Genomic DNA, 20134 nt, shown 5'->3' with positions numbered 1-20134 from the left:
ATCCCTTTAGTTATTAATTAAGCACTTCAGTAGCCCTCTGAACAGAAGAGAATTGTCATCTTCTGCAATGGTGCTGCCTAAATAATGCATATAGAAGCAAATTTTTTTTTTTTTTTGGAGTTTTAATTGTGTCCCTCCCTCACTAAATGCAAATCAAATAAAAGCTGCTATCAGCATCAGCCTAATAACAACTGTTTAGCTTAGCATCGTATGTAAACACTATTTCTCTTTCAGTCCAAATTCTGAGTAAGTTTTGACATCAAACATCTCCTAAAAACTCCTGAGAACTCCTAAAAAGTGCCAAACAATCATGAGTACAAACCCAAATGTTCTAATAAGATTGTGCCTTCACTTATTAGGGCTTAGGAGCCATTGGCTCCAAAAAAAATGACTTAGGAGCCATTGGCTCCTAAACTGAAACATTAAGGAGCCATATGGCTGTTTTTAGTCGCCAAATCACAGAATTGCTCGATTTAGATTGCTGTTCAAAAACAAGATAGAAAGCAGAAGAAAAGGAAGACAGCTGATAACCCATTAATCAGAGGTTTAATAAACAGTATATATAGTTGAGAAGATAAGTTTGCATTCCCTTTTGTCTCATACATGTTCACACACTTTTTTAATTTATACAAATAAAAGAGATAAAATACCTTTTATTTAGTACTGCTCTTCAGAATCTACATTACAGATATTTACATAAAGTATAGTATGCATATAGTAGTGTGTTGCCTTCTAGAGCATCAGTGAATGTTTGCACTTTGTGTAATAGCTGTGTACAAGTCCCTCAATAGACCTTTTTCACACTCTGGGTTTTGGAATATGGAAGTAAATGATTGCAGGGTAAACTTTGACAGTGGTGAATGGGAGACCACTGCAAATCTTATTTTCACTTACCCATTTGCTCCAAGACCAAAAGAAAAAATCCACTATGACTTTCCAGAAGAAAAAAATAAATAAATAGAGAACGGTGGATTAAGCAAGTCAAATGGGAGAAGATGCAAAATTTACTGTCACTCTCTCAGCAGCTGTAATCGAAACCCCCTCGCAGCTGAGGTGGGTAATATAACACAAAGCATAATGTTATATACCTATACTCAATATTTAAAAAAAATTATCATATAAAAAAGTTTTCTAGATTTACGCTGCTAATTAAGGCGGAAACATCATCACAGTCTGTGAAAAAGGTCTATTGTCCTAAGTGTCAAAAGCTTGATTATTTATATAATTTAAATTGTTTTAAATAATGCCTTAGTCTTTCTTTACTGTTCGGGAACCAAGATGTCCCAGACACAAAGACTACAAGAGTGCAAATTGAATGAAGTCCCAGATGCAGTTTTTTTTTGTGCTACTCCAATCCCAATCAATAATTACCAGAAGAAAATAAAGTGGTACACAGTACGGGACTTTTAATTATAAAGAAGCACAAAATACACATGGGACTCTTATTTTGAAATGCTTGCACACCCAGGCTGCGTTCCACTTCACTTTTAACATCCACACGCTAACTCCCCTAAGCACTTCCCCTTGGGGGATTCCCCGCTGCCGTTTTGGAAGTCTGGTCCACTTCGTTCAGTGAGTGAGGGAAGTTTCTGTTGACAGACCCTCAACCCCTCGATTTTGACAGAGGGAGTGAGCCTACTCTGATGTATGCTTCAGGCAGCTCCATATCCCACAATGCAACTCGATAGTGACGTGACAGCTTATCGTGCATGAAGTTAGGTCAATTAAGCAGTTTAGAAAAGTTATATTGAGATTTAACAGCATAATACTTGTAGCTACCTTAAACTGTTTAGCACACAGTTATAGCCTATGTGTTCATTGTTATGTTAACATTTTCGTTTGTGTAATTTGATTTGATTTGATTAATCCTTTCTAACAATTCATTGTAATGAAAAAAACAAATGTACAAACATTTACAAAAATTAAACATACGAGATTTATACATAAGCCTCTGAAATCAATCTCCGAAAACATTGTTTTCTCAGGTGCAAAAATCACTAAATAATTCCACAAATTGACATCAGCCTTCAACATGCTCAAAGTGATCAAGGGTTAAGTGTGTTCCAGTTAAACCCATTGCATGTCTTCCGCCAGTAGTGGACACTCGCGCAACGTAAGCAGTGATGTACATCCGAGTCCATGAGACGGAGTGAAGTTTGCGAGAGTAGGGGATACAAATTTGAAATGGAACGCAGCCCCAGTTGTGAGCTCACTGACAGCTGATTTGCTGAGAAAGTTAATCTGATTCAAACTGTTAACCTGAGCTCCTGAGTTCAAACACTCAGTTCTTTTCTGGTGATTCATGAATAAGATCTGGTTCAAAATAATCACTTGTTCATGATTCTCTCGTGTTGATTTGTTGTTGCGTGCGGTGCAGCAAGCTTCTCAGAAACAGAACGGATGAAAAGTGGTGCGAGACACACTTGTATGCGCTCAAAAGATGTATTCCGTAACTCACAAGATTATATCTGACGAAACCGTATATGAACGCACACAACCCGACTGTCGTCAGTGGCGACTAGATTTTAAATTATTGTCGCAATCAGTTATTTTTTGTCGCATTTGCGACCATTTTAGTCGCTGTCTGGAGCCCTGCTTATCCATATTTAGGCACATTTTCAGGCACTGTCCCCTGTTAACCCATCAGTGTTGTCCCACCTGATGCTTGCTAAAGGATCCAAATGAAAAATTTATAGAATGCAGAAACTTAGAGTCAATTAGACTCAATTAGAGGTTTATCCATTTGCTTAAGATGTTCTCCCTTTGATGAATGGTGAAACAACAAATGAATAAACAAAGTCTAATTTATTATGCAAATAATTGAGTCTCTAAAAAGATTTTTTAATCTTGCTCTTCACTATCTAGCCCCACTCATCATAAAAGTAAATAGTGGTAATTATTATTATTTGTTTTTTATTTATTTTTTTGTTAAAGGGAGGTAAATTGGGTGGAAAATGTTAAACTGACCTTTTTTTGGTTCAGGCAAATTGCTTTTTTAGTGAAAATGCTAGGACTCTTTGGCCATTTACCTTTTCTCATGCAAGCACATTTTCTGATTTGAAAAGGAATTTATTTCAATCAGCATTTCAAGACAGTGTTTGATGTACTGCACAAACTCTAAATAGTTTTTACAACATATGACTATTAAATTCTAGTAAATTCAGGTATTGCCCTCTAGTGGACAAGGCACACTAACCATGCCTGAGAATCATGTGTGCATTGCTTTGCAATATTAAGCTTTGATTATTTATTTATTTTTTTTTTATTTATTTATTTATTTATTTTTTTTCACTATGACCATAGAAAGCTTGAAATGGAAGAAAAGTGCAGAATATTAATGTAAAGTAGCTTACATTTACATTTTTGGGGACAGGATACAGACCTGACATGCAAAATATACCACTCATAAAGACCAGAGAGTGATCTCACAGCTCAGAGAGACAAATTTGCAGACATGATGAAAGACTGTGAAATAACTGGCCTATGAAATCTGTAGAAACATTAGCAAAACAAGGGAACAACAATCAGACTGTGTGAGGAAGCTATTCTGATTTCTGTGTACCTGGTTGGTTGTTAAATCAGAGCCAAAACCTTTTAAAATACATTTAGCACACTGAATTTGAAAGATGCTATACATTTTTAAGCCGTGTCAGTGTGTCACAATGTATGTTTTTTTTAGGGACCAAACATGATGCAAGCACTGCCATGCTGCCTCTTGTGTTCTGTTTGTGATTTAAGGTGCCCCATATGGAGGACCAAGTCTGCCAATATGAAAAATAATACTGTAATAAGGGGGCATATTTTCTACTTCAAGCATAGCAGTCAAGCTCAGAGTGCTGATCCAGGAATATATTATTTAATGCAAATGCACCAGATGTTTGTAATGAGAGCTTGGGTTTATTCAGGGTTGGCACGTGTAAATAGCGAAACAAGACAGTCGCCTAGGTCAGCAGCTCAGATAGGAAGGCAAGAGGGTGGAAAGAGAGAGTCACGGCTATTCATTTGGAATTATCATTGCCAGATCAACATGTCATTAACCTATTTCTAACCAAACTACTCTCGTTCATTCTACCCGCCCTCTGTGATTACTTTCAGTACATGGTCAAAAAAATCATTGTACATATATGTGATTACAGTTGGAAAGATCATAAATACATTTACACAGGGATCACAATCACAGGAATGAACATAGTTGTGGTTAAACTATTTATGGAGAAATAAAAATTTTGGAAAAATAAAAGCAATTTTATTGTTGTTAGTATTATTAACTGTTAGTTTGCGGCAGTGAGTGAATTTCTTATATGCCAATGGACAAGTACCATAAGAGTGAGTACCATTCATTTTAGAAATCCAGAGTCCAAACAGGTGTGGTCTCCCTAGGTAAATGCAGTTACTGTGATTATAAAATTACTTATACTGTTATATCTTTTACAGTGATAAGATTTTGGTCATATCGTCATTCATTCAACAGAGATCATTCATTCCCTGTTTGACTCGCTCTGTTCACAGGTATATTTTATTATTTCTAAATGCATGTCCACACCCATCTGTGGCTATATTTCAAGTCTATAGACTCGCATTTAATTTTGTCAACCTCAAGATGTCACTTTGGCCTCCAAGCTTCACTCTGGAGCACTCTGAGCTCAATTGCTATGTCTGTAGTAGAAACCATGCCCCCTCATTACCGTATGAACAAAGAAATGTAGAAATAAATAATTGAGGAAATAAATGTGGAAATAAATGCATAAAAACAATAAGAAAAAGTATAAATACTCATTTATGTCATATTTGAAAATGAATTTATTTATTTCTATGTACACTTTTCTCATTTCTTATTTTTTATTTATTTTTTTATTTATTTTTTATTTTTTGCAAATATATTTACTTGTTTATTTTATATATTTATTTATTTATTTTATATTGGCAGACTTGGTCCTCCATAGCCCCCTGGTCCCCCATTAGATAAGCTTCTGCAGGGACTTTTAGTATACTTTTCCCTCACTGAATATTGGACGTGGAGAAAGTGTTATTAATTTGAAATGGTATGCAGAGATCCTCTTATATGAAATACTGTAGAAATTAATCTTCATGAAGCAGTGTAGGCAGAGTATTTACTAAACACAAGAAGGTTTCATATGGATTAGCATGAGGTTGTTTCATATCACCAACAATTCTGTGATGTCTATGACTCTTTAGTGAACAGATGTTTACGTATTTGTTAATGTGGATATTGAATACCACTGCCATCTGGTGGTTTGATTCAATACTGTGCCATGCTGCTGGATGATTTGCCCTAACTATACAAGGAGCACCTCAATCAAAAGAGTATGATACACAGAGGCAGAAAAATCAGTGAAGGAAAATAATTAGGCTTTAAGCCTCTTTTATAGGTAGAGTCCTTTTTCACGTGGCTGGCTTCACCCCTTCTGGTGTACACTACCGTTCAAAAGTTTAGGGTCACTTACTCATTCTTTATTTTATTTTATTTTTTTTCACATTTTAGAATAATAGTAAAGTCATCTATGGAATAATAGAAATGGAAATATGGGAATTATGTTGTGACTAAAAAAATCCAAAATAAATCAAAACTATGTTATATTTTAGCATCTTCAAAGTGGCCACACTTTGCCTAGATTTTGCAGAAATGTACTCTTGGCATTTTCTAAACCAACTTCTTGAGATATCACCCTGGGATGCTTTTTAAACAGTATTGAAGGAGTTCCCATCTATATGCTTGGGACTGAGTGGCTGCTTTTCTTAATTATTCGGTCCAAGTCATCCATTTCAAAAACTTTTTTAATTAAATATATTAATATGTTGGCACAATTATATTTTTGTCTACAAAACTGATTTCAAACATTTAAGCATACACCTTCAGATCAAAAGGTTTTTAAGATCATGAGAAACCTTTCAGGCAAGTGACCCCAAACTTTTGAACGGTAGTGTATTTTGCGAGATGCAAGCCCACGAGTAATCCAGTGAGCACATTATCCCTATTTACACATGGCCAGTTTCCTCGATTGAGAAAAACAGACAGTGGTTTGTAGCTCTGACACACATGACATGTTGTCTGTTTGTGAGCTTGCAGATGTGAAAGAAATGGTTTGAGTGGTGTCAAACTCTGAATGAGCATCTGTCCATTCTACACATGTGCCCATTAAGCCTGCTTCAGTGCACTGCATTGGCCTTGTCTCCTTGATCCTGTTCTTACAACCATCTGTGCCACAGGCCTCTCAGCTGCACAGCCAGAAACACTCTCTTCAGGTTCAGTAAAGGTTTATGGAGAAATTACTGATGCAAAACAGGGTGCCGAATACGCTATTGCGTTAAAAATGTTAGACACAGTGCAACCAATGAATTTCACATACAATGGATAAATAATATTGCATATGTTCAATCTGTAAAGCCAGAGGAGGATGGGTTATCTATGTGAACATTAACACAAAGGCCTAAATAAAAATAAATTGAATGGATAATTTAAATTACAGGTCTTTCAGTCAAACTCGGACAATGTCATATCAAATACTCATCCAGTGAACCAAAAAGATTTGTTCAGATTTGTTAACTGCCAATTTCTGCAAATTACGCCTATTTGCAAGTAGATGGTGCTAAATAACCATATTTTACATTTTGAACACTAATATGTCATTGTAATATGTGGTCATCACTCACTTTTATTCATAATTCATCTGGCCCCTTTTTTTGTTGAACGAGATTGCCGAACTGAGCGAACGACTTGCCTCCTCCTTTCGTTCAGCCAGTCAGCAGATGCCTGATTCATTCAGTTTGTTCATGAACGAGATGTGTCGTCTCGTTCAGACTGACTATTAATTCATTTAAGGGTGTATTCGTTCAGTGAGTCAAACCAGTGATATGCTCCCTCACAGCCCGCACTACAGTACAATTGGCTCACGATGTAGACAGCCGTTAAAGCAGGACAAAGTGACACAAATGGAATTTGCATGTCTACAAATGTACAGATACACTTACCATAACCATTTTCACCACAGATGACAAGAAAGCAGGTCTTATTTTTCTTATATTTTGTCAAATGCTGGGCTCATGCTATAGTCAGTCTTTACTGGCATGAAAAGCCACCAAAGCAATCTTGCACTGAGCTTATTGGCTTCAAAAGGGAGAAACTTCAGTAAATGAGAAATGTGAGTCAGTGTAGGGAGGTAAATGAGAACGATTTGTTCACTTAAAAGATTAGTTAAAACAAATAAATAAATATTAGTTCACGAACAAAACATTTCTTGTGAAGACTTGGAAGCAATGGAGCAACTCACTTTTTTCCTCTATTATTTTCTTGTATTATGTTGTCATTGTGGGTTGCCTGGTGTCACAGTCAGTACTTTTACATGGACACCAGAAAGCAGGTTATTGTGAGAAAGCAGCGTTCCGGTTTACATGCACTGTATAAGTGGTGTTGTAAGGGGGTTCAGTGGAAAGGAGGAGGCGAGAACCGGCTCGACAACTTAAATAATAATTTAATGAACAACTTAAACACACAACCAAAAACACACAGCACAGCTGTCTATAATTCTCTCTCTCTCTCGAACTGTCGTCCCCGGCCGCCTTTATCCCTCGCGCGCCCCATCAGGCTGATTGGGGACCGGGTGTGTCTCATTCCAGCCCGGCCCCGCCCTCCTTGGCTCTACAGGTGTACTCTTTACTCTTGTATAGATGCGGCTCGGTCAGTAAGCAGCTTTCTCCACGGCAACATAATTTCCCCGGAACGCTTGTGTAAATAACAAACCTGGTATCTGTGGAAGATTTAACTATTTTATTCTCTGTTGCTTCGCTTTATTTCCAGAGTTGTTGCTGTGTTTGTTTCCTTACCTTTCTATCGTGACCTGCATTGCTTAAATAGCGGTGTTTCCCTTTGTGTAAAACTCTGGGATTCCCTCAATGTACGCATATACCGTCGATATTTTACAGTGGTGTTTATAAATGGGTATAGTTTATAGTGTAAGTGCTTTTCCCACTGTACTCATGAAATGTTTTGTTGACTTGTTGTTAGGCTCCATCCTAAGACATTTGTTATTCTGTGTGCTCCACGCACTTGCACACTCTTTAAAAACCTGTTAGAATGCCGCTTATGTGTTTACATGACCACATAAGAAGCTTTCTCCAGGAGAAACCTAGGTGTGTTAAACCACTTTCTCTTAATCCCTTAAACGGCGTAAGGAAATCGGCATTCTCGCTTACATGACATTTCAGAAAGCCGCTTTCTGCAAAAACCCTGGAATAAACCGCATTCTTAAGTGCATGTAAACGTGGTCAGTGTCACAAGGCAAGCCGTGACTGCCCATATTAACAAGCGACTTTCTAAAAAAAAAAAAAAAAAAAAAGAACAAGCCCAAAGTCACATTCAATAAATGGAACTGGCAACTATGGTTTGATGTTTCTTAGAAAGAAGACCTGCATAAATGTGCAGACATATCACAGAAAGCAGGAAAGAAACATAACAGGAAAATATCAGGATGAAGACTTTGAAGTATAGTGAATCTTAATAGTAGCATAAAGCAGGATTACAGTGCTTCATTTAGAGAGCAATTATTGCAACAAAATGCCTTATCTTCCAATGTATAACATAACATTCCAACTGGATGGCATTACAGCTACTCATTTAAAAACACACACAAAGAACACGTCACTGTCAGTAGAGCCCCTGTGATTAATTCAGGATTATTGTTCTTTCTTCTTTTTTTTTTTTTTTTTGACTGATCTAAATCCCTAGAAGGCTTCAGTGCATACAAAAGCTTGTCACCTCACTAAAACCTAGAGAGGGTCAAAGAGTAGAGTCGTACATGGGAGTTTAAAACCAAATAGATGAGACCAAATACGTCAGCGATTCAGGCTACAGTCAGATGGAAATTTTATCCAATAACAGGTGTCACTGTCTGGGCTTTTAGAGATTTTAGCATTGTAATGCAAAACAAACCTCCAGATAGATTCAGTGGCATTATTCTGATTATGCTATAAGAGACGGTTATCTCTTCCTTTCTGAGCTCATCTTTTTGATTTTTTGATCTCAGTAATTCTCTTTCTTAAGTACACCTGAGTTTACACATCTTTTTAGTTCTGAGAAAGCTTTAAATTCTGCGATTCTGAAATTAAAGGAGTAGGATCACAGGATTAAGAGAATCTAATAATCATGATCTCCAGCAAGCTTCTAGTTTTTCGGGGACCGCGGGGCACGCTAGTCACTGAAACTGTTCAAGAGAACCGAAGGCGCAAAAAGTCGTGTGGTGACCTGTTTCAGAATGGTTATCGTGTGAAGTTGGGTCCAGGCCAGACAGGAGATGGCAAAGTGAGTGACAGGCAGAGCTCTCTCTCTTCCTGCCTCCATGTGCTGTCTAACTGGGGTAAGAGATTCATTTTGGGAATACATTTGCTCTAATTGTAAGGAGTTTATTTTCGCTTGTTGGCTGTGTGTGTAAGATGTCTTAAGAGGTTTTTGTTTGAATGTTTCTGTGTCCTGTTTCTGAAAATAACACTTCGAACTTACTGTAAAAATGACTTCTGCAGAGATAAATCATACCAAGGAGATTTATAAAAGAGCATTTTGGAATAGTTTTTGTGAGAATGCAGTATAAGCAAAGCAGAGAATTTGAGGTGTCTGTGTGTGTTTGTGTGTGTGTATTTGAGGAGATTTGTTTTTGAGGCTGAAAGCAGGACAAAAATGACTGTTTATGTAAGAAGCCTGTTGAAGCAGGTTATATATTGTTCCCTAATCTGCTTCCTGATGTGCTCATTTCAGCACCTACTGTATTTCTCACACATACACACACAAGTGTGAGCGCTCTTCAGCTGTTCTTTCTCTACTTAAAGCCCTAACTAAAAAAACTAAAAAAAAAAAAACTAAAAAAAACTAAAAAAAAACTGTTGATGTCATATTTAAAAAAAAAAAAAAAAAAAAAAAAAATGTAAATAAAAAATTAGAAAATTATGTTTTGCATAAAAAATATATTTTTTTTACTGTGACATTTGTTTCATGACATTAAACACATTTTACCCTCAAATTCTCATTGCCATAATGCAAAAATATCTTATTTTTGATTTGAAAAAAATATAGTATAATCTTATACTTCAGTGTAAAAAATATGATATATGATATACAGTATTGTTTAAATAGTATTTATAAATCATGGTAGGATTTGTTGTTCTGCCTTTAATTTATGCTAATAAAAAATATTGCAGTTACTGTAATTAATATATATATATATATATATATATATATATATATATATATATATATATATTTTTTTACAGTAATTTAATTCTAAAAATGGGAGTTCCACAAAAAAAAAAAAAAGAAAAAGAAAAAGAACGAAAGAAGAGTAAAGCGTACAGAAATATTACTGTAATAAGAATGTATGGACAAAAATGTCTTACTTATGTACTGCTATTAGGGATTTTAAAAATAAAGCATGTTCAGAATGGGAAACTGCCATACTATTCTAGGAATGCAGTATGTATATTTATTTGCAAGATGATAGCTCAACTAATCTTGCTCATTTATACTTGCAGTGTAGTGTGATCAAATGACAACAATTTAGTATACTACTGTAAAAAATTTCATTTGTCAGACATCATTATCATTGCATGCTGCACATTGTTTCTCATACTATTTTTAAATACCCCATGAAAGCAATATTGGAATTTTTTGGCTTTTAGTCCTTGTCTATTAGCTTTGAGGCCATCTACTGTATATGCAAGTATATATACACATTTCAAATTTACAGTATTTCTCCTCTGGGAAATGGACTGAATGTATTGATGTATTGACTCATCTTGCACATAGGGGTGTATAAAATTTCCTATCCAATAAAATGTTCTCTAGAATGACAATGTTCCATTTCCCACTGCCACCAACCTACAATAGTAAAAAGCAAATCATGGTACAGTACATGGCTGTTACTTTTTCTTTTTTAACTAGACTATTGGCTAAAAACAAAAACAGAGAGAGAGAGAGAGAGAGAAAAAGATATGCCCTTCGAAAGTAAAAAAAAAAAAAAAACACACTGAGTCTGTTTCGAAACCTTGGCATAATAGGCATGATCCCGACGTGAAGGCTGTTGCAAAAGGTAGGTATCTTAATTATGCTGCCTAAAGATACCTAATTTTGGCCAAATTCTAAGGTATCACCATATGTATCCTTCCCCTGCTAGGCGATTCCAAAATGCACTGTGATGAGCTCGCTGGAAAAATTAATCCAAGAGGGTGGACAAAGCAAGAGAAATTTTGATTATAGATATATTTATAATCCATTCAGTACTGAAAGGTATCAATAAAAAATAGTTTAAAATAATAGAAAACTGAAACTGAAAAAAATGTGTGCACAATTTATATTTATGCTCATTAGAGTATTGCTTCATTCCTCCTGTATCACCTGTACTGAAATCAGTTTTGAGTCGAGTCTTTGGTGTGTCGAGTCTCCGGTGCACTGAGCTTCTGGTCTGCTGCACGTGAGGATCGCTATTTGAATGGCGAGCTATTTGATGTAGTGCATTCCAAATCTGTCTCTTATGAGGTTCCTACCTACAGCTGCCTATGTAGGCAGGAGACAGCTTAAAGTACTAAGTTTTGAAACAGAGCCACTGTATATAGTGCAGTAGAAAGTATGCTTATATTCCATTCCAAACATGGTGAATATTGCACCTTACTCTTAATCTCTTGTCTTAATGATCAATTTCTGGCTTTTCTCTTTTCTTACAGGTCTGAGGTTTCTAAGGGCCTTGAGATTGATACAGTTCTCAGAAATTTTACAGTTTTTGAATATCTTAAAAACAAGGTAAGGCCGACAACATATCACGCACATCTCACTTTTAAAAACACCACAATGGCATCAACACACACAAAGTCTCTATGACAGCTCTTTAGGCATCTCCGTTGTCCCTTCCGTCACTTATCACTCAGCTCTGCGGCTTTGACCCAGGATGTCTGCAGGGTTTATAGCAGAGCAGAATGTTTTATGTTAATCCCCCACTGTGTGCATTTAGTCTTCTGTAGGTAAGAGAGCAGGTCCACTCTCTCTTCAGCCTTATGAATGCAGAAGTGTGACGCAGACAGGCCTCTTATTGATTTCTCCTGCAGCAGCCTGTCACACACATGACAGATGAGCACCTCCTGACAGCTCAGTGGTATTGCATAAATTTGTCAATGAATCAAAAGAAAGGGGAAAAAACAGTCAGCACCCAAATCAGTGGTTGTAAGACTGCTGGAAGTTTCATTTATTTTAGGTGCTATCATGTTTTATCCACTAGTATTTCAGTTGAGGGAAATTGCTCAGATATATCACACTGAAATTACATGGCTGTTGACACAACGTTGCTTTTCAGGGTTCAGCAATACAAATATTTTTCTGCCGTAATTTAGATTTTGACTGCCCTGCCAACAATTTTGCCTGCTATTTATGGCCCCACCACAAAAACATGACATAATGTAAATTGATACACACACTTTGGGTGGAAAATGAAGGCATATAGTGATTTGTTTATCATTTTTAACCCATTGTATTTGATGCTTTCACTCAGTGTTATAATTATTAGTGAAAACTAAAAAAGAAACTATGTTAAAATGTTAAAAATGTATAATTTTTGTTAACCAAAAAAAAAAAAAAACTAAAACTAAACTAAAATATAATTTTCATGACTCTAAAATGAACTAAAAAAAATAAAAATATACACAAATTAATTTTAGGTTTAAATCATGATACACAGTGTATTATACAATTTGAATCCTTCAAATTCAAATCGACCTGCCCAATTCCACTAGTGACAACACAACATGCCCCTGAGAAATGTAATGCTGTTAAACATATTGAAAATATATTATTCACTTTGGCAGCTCTAAAATAATAAAACTAAATATACTGAAAAACTAAATATACTGAAAAACTAAGACTGAACTGAAATGAATAAACAAAAAATAACTGTTTTATTAATAACTGTCATTACAGTGTTATTATTGTTAATGAAAACTGAAACAAAATGTTCATTTTCTGAAAAAACTGAAACTACACTGAAATACATTTTCATGACCCCAAAGCTTGCTAAAATCAAATAAAAATGAACACAAATTAATTTTAGTTTTAGTTTGTCATACACAGTATACACCGATCAGCCACAAAATTAAAACCACCTGCCTAATATTGTGTAGGTCCCCCTCGTGCCGCCAAAACAGCTCCAACCCGCTTCTCAGAATAGCATTCTGAGATGATATTCTTCTCACCACAATTGTACAGAGTGGTTATCTGAGTTACTGTAGACTTTATCAGTTCGAACCAGTCTGGCCATTCACTGTTGACCTCTCTCATCAACATGGCATTTCCATCCTCAGAACTGCCGCTCACTGGATGTTTTTTGTTTTTGGCACCATTCTGAGTAAATTCTAGAGACTGTGTGTGAAAATCCCAGGAGATCAGCAGTTACAGAAATACTCAAACCAGCCCATCTAGTACCAACAATCATCCATGCGATTATCTAATCAGCCAGTCGTGTGGCAGCAGTGCAGTGCATATAATCATTCAGATATGGGTCAGGAGCTTCAGTTAATGTTCACATCAACCATCAGAATGGGGAAAAAATTTGATCTCACTGATTTGGACCGTGGAATGATTGTTGGTGCCAGATGGGCTGGTTTGAGTATTTCTGTGACTGCTGATCTCCTGGGATTTTCACACACAACAGTCTCTAGAATTTACTCAGAATGGTACCAAAAACAAAAAACATCCAGAGTGTGGCAGTTCTGTGGATGGAAATGCCTTGTTGATGTGAGAGGTCAACAGAGAATGGCCAGACTGGTTCAAATTGACAAAGTCTACGGTAAATCAGATAACCACTCTGTACAATTGTGGTGAGAAGAATATCATCTCAGAATGCTATTCTGAGATACGGGTTGGCGCTGTTTTTATCAGCACGAGGGGGACCTACACAATATTAGGCAGGTGGTTTTAATGTTGTTACTGATCGGTGTATATCATTAACTTTGGTAACCCTAAAAAACTAAAACTACGATAAAAACTAAATATACTTAAATCTAAGAAATATATTAAAACTAAAGTCCATGAAGTGAAAACGAACAAATTAAATTAAAAGCACAAATTGAAAATAAAACAAAACTAAAAACTAAATAAAAAATACAAAACTATTATAAGAAATAGTGTCAACGCAGCACTGGCCCGACAGGTCTGTCAACTGTCCCGAACCTCTTTCATCCTTATTGTTGAGCCCTGCATTTGCCCCACTCTTATTTTTTCTCTTAATAGTTGCTGCTGTTAGATGTAACAGTTCCAACATGCAATGGCCACCCTCGGGATCCCACTGTCATTTGATTTGTTTGCTGCTAACTTGTGTGTTCACTCCCAGCGAGCAGCGTTATGGCAAGGTGCAGCTGGAAGCAGCCTGCTCGTGTGTGTGTTGGGCTCAATAGATGACTGACTGATCTGTACGTCAGTGTGATGTGTTTCACTTTGAGAGGTGTGACGTAACTCTCGTCTCTCACAGTAATTCCATCAAGCTGGTGAACCTGTGTTCCATCTTCATAAGCACATGGCTCACTGCTGCAGGATTCATTCATCTGGTGAGTGAAAAAACACACACACGCCCCCCCACTTTACCCATGCCTCTGGAGAAACTCACAGGCAACCGAGAGTACGTGCATATTCGTGGGAAGAAAAAGCTCTTAAGTGGGTATCACATCTGTCCCTCTGTCGTCCAGTATGTGGTTGGTGTTGTGGTTCATCTAAAGATTCGGTATTTTTGTATCCTTTTTCGTGTTTTTATCAGGATGTGCCAGAGGACATCTGTGCCACTAGATGGCAGCAGAGACTCTGACCGCCACTAAATCCTCAGTTTGGTTCCTTTCACAATTAATCGTTGTGATTTTATGTATGGACAGTAGATGGCTGTAGGGGATCGTGTTTAGATCCAGCAGTAATTCAATGCACAATTTCCCTTCCTGCAGGTGGAAAACTCAGGAGATCCATGGGAGAACTTCCAAAACTCCCAACCGCTCTCATATTGGGAATGTGTGTACTTATTAATGGTCACTATGTCCACGGTGGGATATGGAGACGTCTATGCAAGAACCACTCTTGGACGCCTTTTCATGGTCTTCTTCATTCTCGGTGGTCTGGTAAAATCACATTAACTCTTGTTGGCACTTGTGTACGCCCCTGCACCCATCCCATACAAACTCTTGCCCTACTACCATGTGAATCTATAGCATAGGACAAATCCTGTGATTTGACTCCCCTAACTGTCATCTGTCCACAGTCTTCATAATTGCACAAATTAACATGCAGTTTTTCCCACACTGATGTCCACTGTCTTTGTAAGGTTTGCACCCACCGTAAAGATCCATTTCCCTATTTTACCATTACAGCCCAGGTTAATATGAAATGTACATGTATTGTTTTATGCTGTATGACACAGCCTTTTTCACTCCCACCTCATTTGACTACATGTTGCATTGCCTTTAAATTAGTATGTAAAGATTAGTGGTCAACCGATATATCAGAGGTGATAAATCAGCCGATATTTGGAATTTTTAAATTATCGGCATTGGCCGATAAATTTTCCCATTTGGCTGATTAGTTTCTTAAGCCACGACAGTGCTGAGAATCGCCTGTTTGCACGTGAAGGAGCCGTCTGAGACATAAATGACCAATTACAGTTTGTTTTGTTGTTACATGCCTTCGTCTTACTACAATAATAGACTGCTGTGCAACACAGTCTCATTTAAACGGTCCCACATATTAGAGCGGCGAGAGACACGTATGAGCTCATGATGTTAAATGTTCGAGTGTTTCATTCTATATTTCTCTTCTCAACTGTTCCCTTTAACTGTTAACTGTCTTGTCTAATGATAAAAAGGCAAATATTAATAAAGCTTCTATCATATATAGTCTACAAATATGTGGATATCTCGTTTTATACAGATTTAATTCACAAACTTCACGACACTTGCACAAATCAGTTTTTTTTTTTCCTGTGGCGCGCTCATATATATTCCTCTTCTCCAAGCAGGTGATCCGGGCCGAGTAAACTGGAAGCGGTCACTAGATTGCTACTCTCACTGGATCCGCACGAGAGTGATAGAGCAACTTCAAAGCAAAATCATTACATTTGCGCTATAAATAAATGTAATATTCACTGTGCACTGAATGTGCAATTAGTCTGACTCTGTCTTTTTGTGAGAAAATACGATTGCTTATGCGCACATACTGTCCGTGGTTGCTGGACTACTGTGTGCACTGTTGGTATTTCCTTCTTCCTAATTTATAACTATTTCTTTAAGTGCAAGCAATTACAAAAAAAAAAATTTAAATATGGAAGACTAAACAGAAACCAGGAGAAACTGTTATTTACCATCTAAAACACATTTACTTTTTTTTTTTTTTACAATTTATGTATATGCCATTTACTATTATATTCAATTCTGTGATCAGCTTCCCTGCTCTCTGGATATCGGCATCGACCATTAAAAAACCTATCAGTTGACCACTAGTAAAGATGTATTAAGATATAATGTATTTTGACCGATAATGTTGTTGCTATTCTCTTAAAACAGTTTTGCGGTTTCAGGAGATCCCATCCTTCTGTTTCTCTCCCCCAAATTCCAACAAACACAGTGGCATGGGGATGGCCCATAGTCCTGCTTGATTGTCACCACAGCAATGGCAACCGTAAACACTTTGGTACCAGAACAAATTTAGGTGATGATACAGAAATATATAGTTTCAATACAGTTATTTAGATGATAATACAGAAATATATACAGTTTCAGTATATTTATTTAGATGATGATACAGAAATATATAAAGTTTCATTTCAACCAAATTTCCATTGTTGCACATTAGATACAAAATATTTAATATGACAACACATGGGGTGAAATAATAAGTAATTTTTACTAAAACACAAAAATAAAAAATAAACATAAAATGCAACATGGGGCCTCACACATAATATTTTTGAGTGATGAATGTTGAATCTGTGTTTTGAACAGATTCATCAAATTAGAAAGTTTAAAAGAATTGATTTATGTAAATGAATCAAACTTCCCATTTTTATATATCACCAGCCTTAGTGCCCAGGTAGGAAACAGACTTAAGATGAAGGTGTAGATCATCCACAGACATTGAGAAGGCCCCATATGAAGTTTATACAGACATAATGCAGGACAGATGCACTCCACTTCTATCACAGGGCAGAAAACATTCCAGCTGTCCAGGAGTTTCCATAGCAATGTGTTATTTCTTTGATTTGGGGAGGACTGTAAATAATCACAGCTCTGTGGCCTGCTTTATATCAGGTGTTCAATTAATGACTTCAGTATGGAAACATTGTAAACCATCAAGTCTGATCAGGCAAATGTCATAATTCATCAGGGCCCCAGCGAGAGGTGAAGAACAGCGTAAAATTGGGTCGTCCTAACACAGTGTGGAGATAAAACCGAACTTTAATGAGGCTGCAATCTTGCAAAACACATCCAGCTCATTTAAAGCTCACTAATGAGTCTTAATGTGCTTTGCAGCTGTGGGCGATCAGGCTGAACTATTCAGATCAACTTGCCACTGCATTAGTGTTTGTTGGACAAAACATGGCATGTAGGTTTTTTTTTCTTCCTCTTAACAATACTTTTTTTTTTTGTGCTGTCAGAGAAAAATTGGTAGCACCACAAATTTTGGGATTTTTCTCCAAACCTTAAAAGTGACCTTAAAAACAAGTGTATTCTCCTAAAGATTTGGCATTTTTCCATGATTCCATTTTTCCTTGACTAAAATCATATTGTGAAATGGGGAGCATTTTTGTCATCTTGCAGTCCTTTCATTTCAGAAGGACATTGAACTTTTTTTGTATTTTTATTTTTTAAAAAAAAACCAGATTTGTTACCAAGCTACACTTTTGTCCCCACCTACTCAGATTTTGAGAAAAAGTCGGGTGGACAAGTGCGTGCCCCCTCAGACGGGTCTCTCCGCTCTCTTTTTTAGTCTCTGCTTCTGTCTCCTATCTTTTCCTTAGGCCATGTTTGCCAGCTACGTCCCTGAAATCATAGAGTTAATAGGAAACCGCAAGAAATATGGTGGTTCCTATAGTGCAGTAAATGGCAGAAAGTAAGTATTCCAGGTGCCTCTGTGGCTTCAGTCACAGCAGAACCCCTCTTTGCATGCCCTTTTCTTTTTCTGTTCCATGCATGTAGGCCATGTTTGCTCGGTACGTGCCAGAAATTGCTGCTCTCATCCTTAATCGGAAGAAATATGGAGGGAGTTATAACTCGACACGAGGCAGAAAGTAAGTCAAAATCCAAAACGAGGTGTGGTTGTGTGACTCAGATGCACCCCCTTTTCGGATAGAGAGGGGGTTAGTGCAGACAAACAGTAATAGACAATAGAACGCATAGAGGACAAATGAATGTCACACTGTGACTGGAGACCTTGGCCATTGAAGCCACATGTCCATGTCCTTTGCTCTGTGTTTGTGGCTTTGCTGTAACACATCTTGCTACATTTTAATTTCTTTATAGTCTCTAGAGCTTTCATGACTACTGTTTATTGTCCATCTGTTGTGTGCTGCTAGAATCAATGTGTCTGTCTCACATTTGCTAGATACCCTCAGGCAGTGTTTCTCAACCCTGTTCCTGAAGGCCCCCCAACACTACACATTTTGGATGTGTCCATATCAGACGTACCCATTTCAGGTCTTGGTGCACTCTACTAAGTAGTTGATGAGTTGAGTCAAGTCTTTTAGTGGCTGACTAGACTGAATGCATTCTTGTGCAACGAATATAACAGAACGCAGGTGTGTCAAAACATGTTTTTAAAAGTTAAAGTAAATTTTTTACTTGACATAGCGTCAACGCAAAACGCAGCACTCCTGTGCGAGAGGTTAAAAACTGAGGTGTGGTGTAACAGTCAAAGACATTCGTCTAACAGTCAGAGATGTCCGTGTCAGAAGTGGGTGACACTGACTTTATCTGGAGTGCTGTGTTAGATTAGGAAACATTCAGAATAATGTTGGGAACCTCCAGGAACAGGGTTTGGAAACAGCACTAATGTAATGGAAATGACCACAATGAAGTAAATCCTCTTAAAGATAGTCATGAAATTACTTCCTTTTGATTATACAACTTGTTTTTTTATGACACTCAATTAAACATCCAACACTGAACATAGCTATTGCAACAGCTTCAATACTGTTTACTTAGTTTCATCATTGTCATGTGTCTATTTCTTTATTGTTCTTTGCTTTAAGTTCTGCTCTCCATGCTTCATCCATCTCTTGCATGCTCTTTGTGACTGGATATCTGTTGGCTGTTTTTACCGGTTATGCATGCTGCAGTGAGAAAAGGCCTCTGTGGCTGTTTGTCACTGCTGGCCCCATCACCTCATCTCTGTTTGATCTGACTCTGGCCCTGATCTTCAGTCAGCTTGCACACACCCTGAATGCCAGGATGCCTCAGCTCTCGCATTGGAGCTGCTCTATTGCAATTGGCTTGCTTTTTTGCCCCGCTTTATACATTTACCATCTTTTTTTTTTTTTTTAAAGTTGACCCCTGAATGTGGATGTGGATATTTTGATCCCCCACTTGTATCTGGCTCAAACACTGCCCTGTCATCAGCACAGCGATTCTCTCAAACATTCGCGTTTAAGATCTCGAGTATTTCTATTTCTCTTTCCCAACCCATTTCGCAGTGTGAAACAGACGCATGGTCACGTCCAGCTTTCATCATCTGAATTTGAGGGCAAATACTAAGCTGAAAGAAAGCCATTAGGAGCCCCTTTGTTTGATGCCGTTTCCCTGTCAGTGAAACAAGATTGATGAAATGTTATGTTTGGCCTCGGCCCCACGTTTGGATTCGCAGTCTGGTGTTGAGAGAAGCCCTTGTCTAAAGAGCTGTGCCACTCTCTTTCTTTCACTTTCTTTCTCTTTGGCTATGCATGCATCTGGTTGCAATTACAGAAAGCTCCAGCTCTCTGGCCAAGCAGAAAGACAGGCACTAGGCTTTGCATTATTGTTTAAATATGCATAGGACTGTGTGCTTATGAATGGACACTCCACGACACATAGAAATAAATGTGTCAGGAAATGTATTTCCTCTGTCAGCACTTTTCCAACAAGC

The 20134-nt window shown here is 37.3% G+C and overlaps 1 protein-coding gene across 6 annotated transcripts in view; it reads left to right on the top strand.

The window, feature by feature from the left end:
* LOC127412089 (calcium-activated potassium channel subunit alpha-1-like) overlaps nt 1–20134 on the top strand; it is a 307683-nt gene that overhangs the window by 180546 nt on the left and 107003 nt on the right. For all 6 annotated transcript variants that reach the window (XM_051648145.1, XM_051648144.1, XM_051648149.1 and 3 more), the window contains exons 6-9: nt 11725–11800; nt 14514–14589; nt 14974–15144; nt 18036–18127. In XM_051648145.1, coding sequence (XP_051504105.1) covers nt 11725–11800; nt 14514–14589; nt 14974–15144; nt 18036–18127 — 415 coding nt within the window. The remainder of the gene's footprint in view (nt 1–11724; nt 11801–14513; nt 14590–14973; nt 15145–18035; nt 18128–20134) is intronic.

Source organism: Myxocyprinus asiaticus, chromosome 21, assembly GCF_019703515.2.
Source record: "Myxocyprinus asiaticus isolate MX2 ecotype Aquarium Trade chromosome 21, UBuf_Myxa_2, whole genome shotgun sequence".
In the NCBI taxonomy this organism is placed as follows: domain Eukaryota; kingdom Metazoa; phylum Chordata; class Actinopteri; order Cypriniformes; family Catostomidae; genus Myxocyprinus; species Myxocyprinus asiaticus.
The sequence above is the reverse complement of the archived record's forward strand: the minus strand, read 5'-3'. Positions and strand labels throughout refer to the sequence as shown.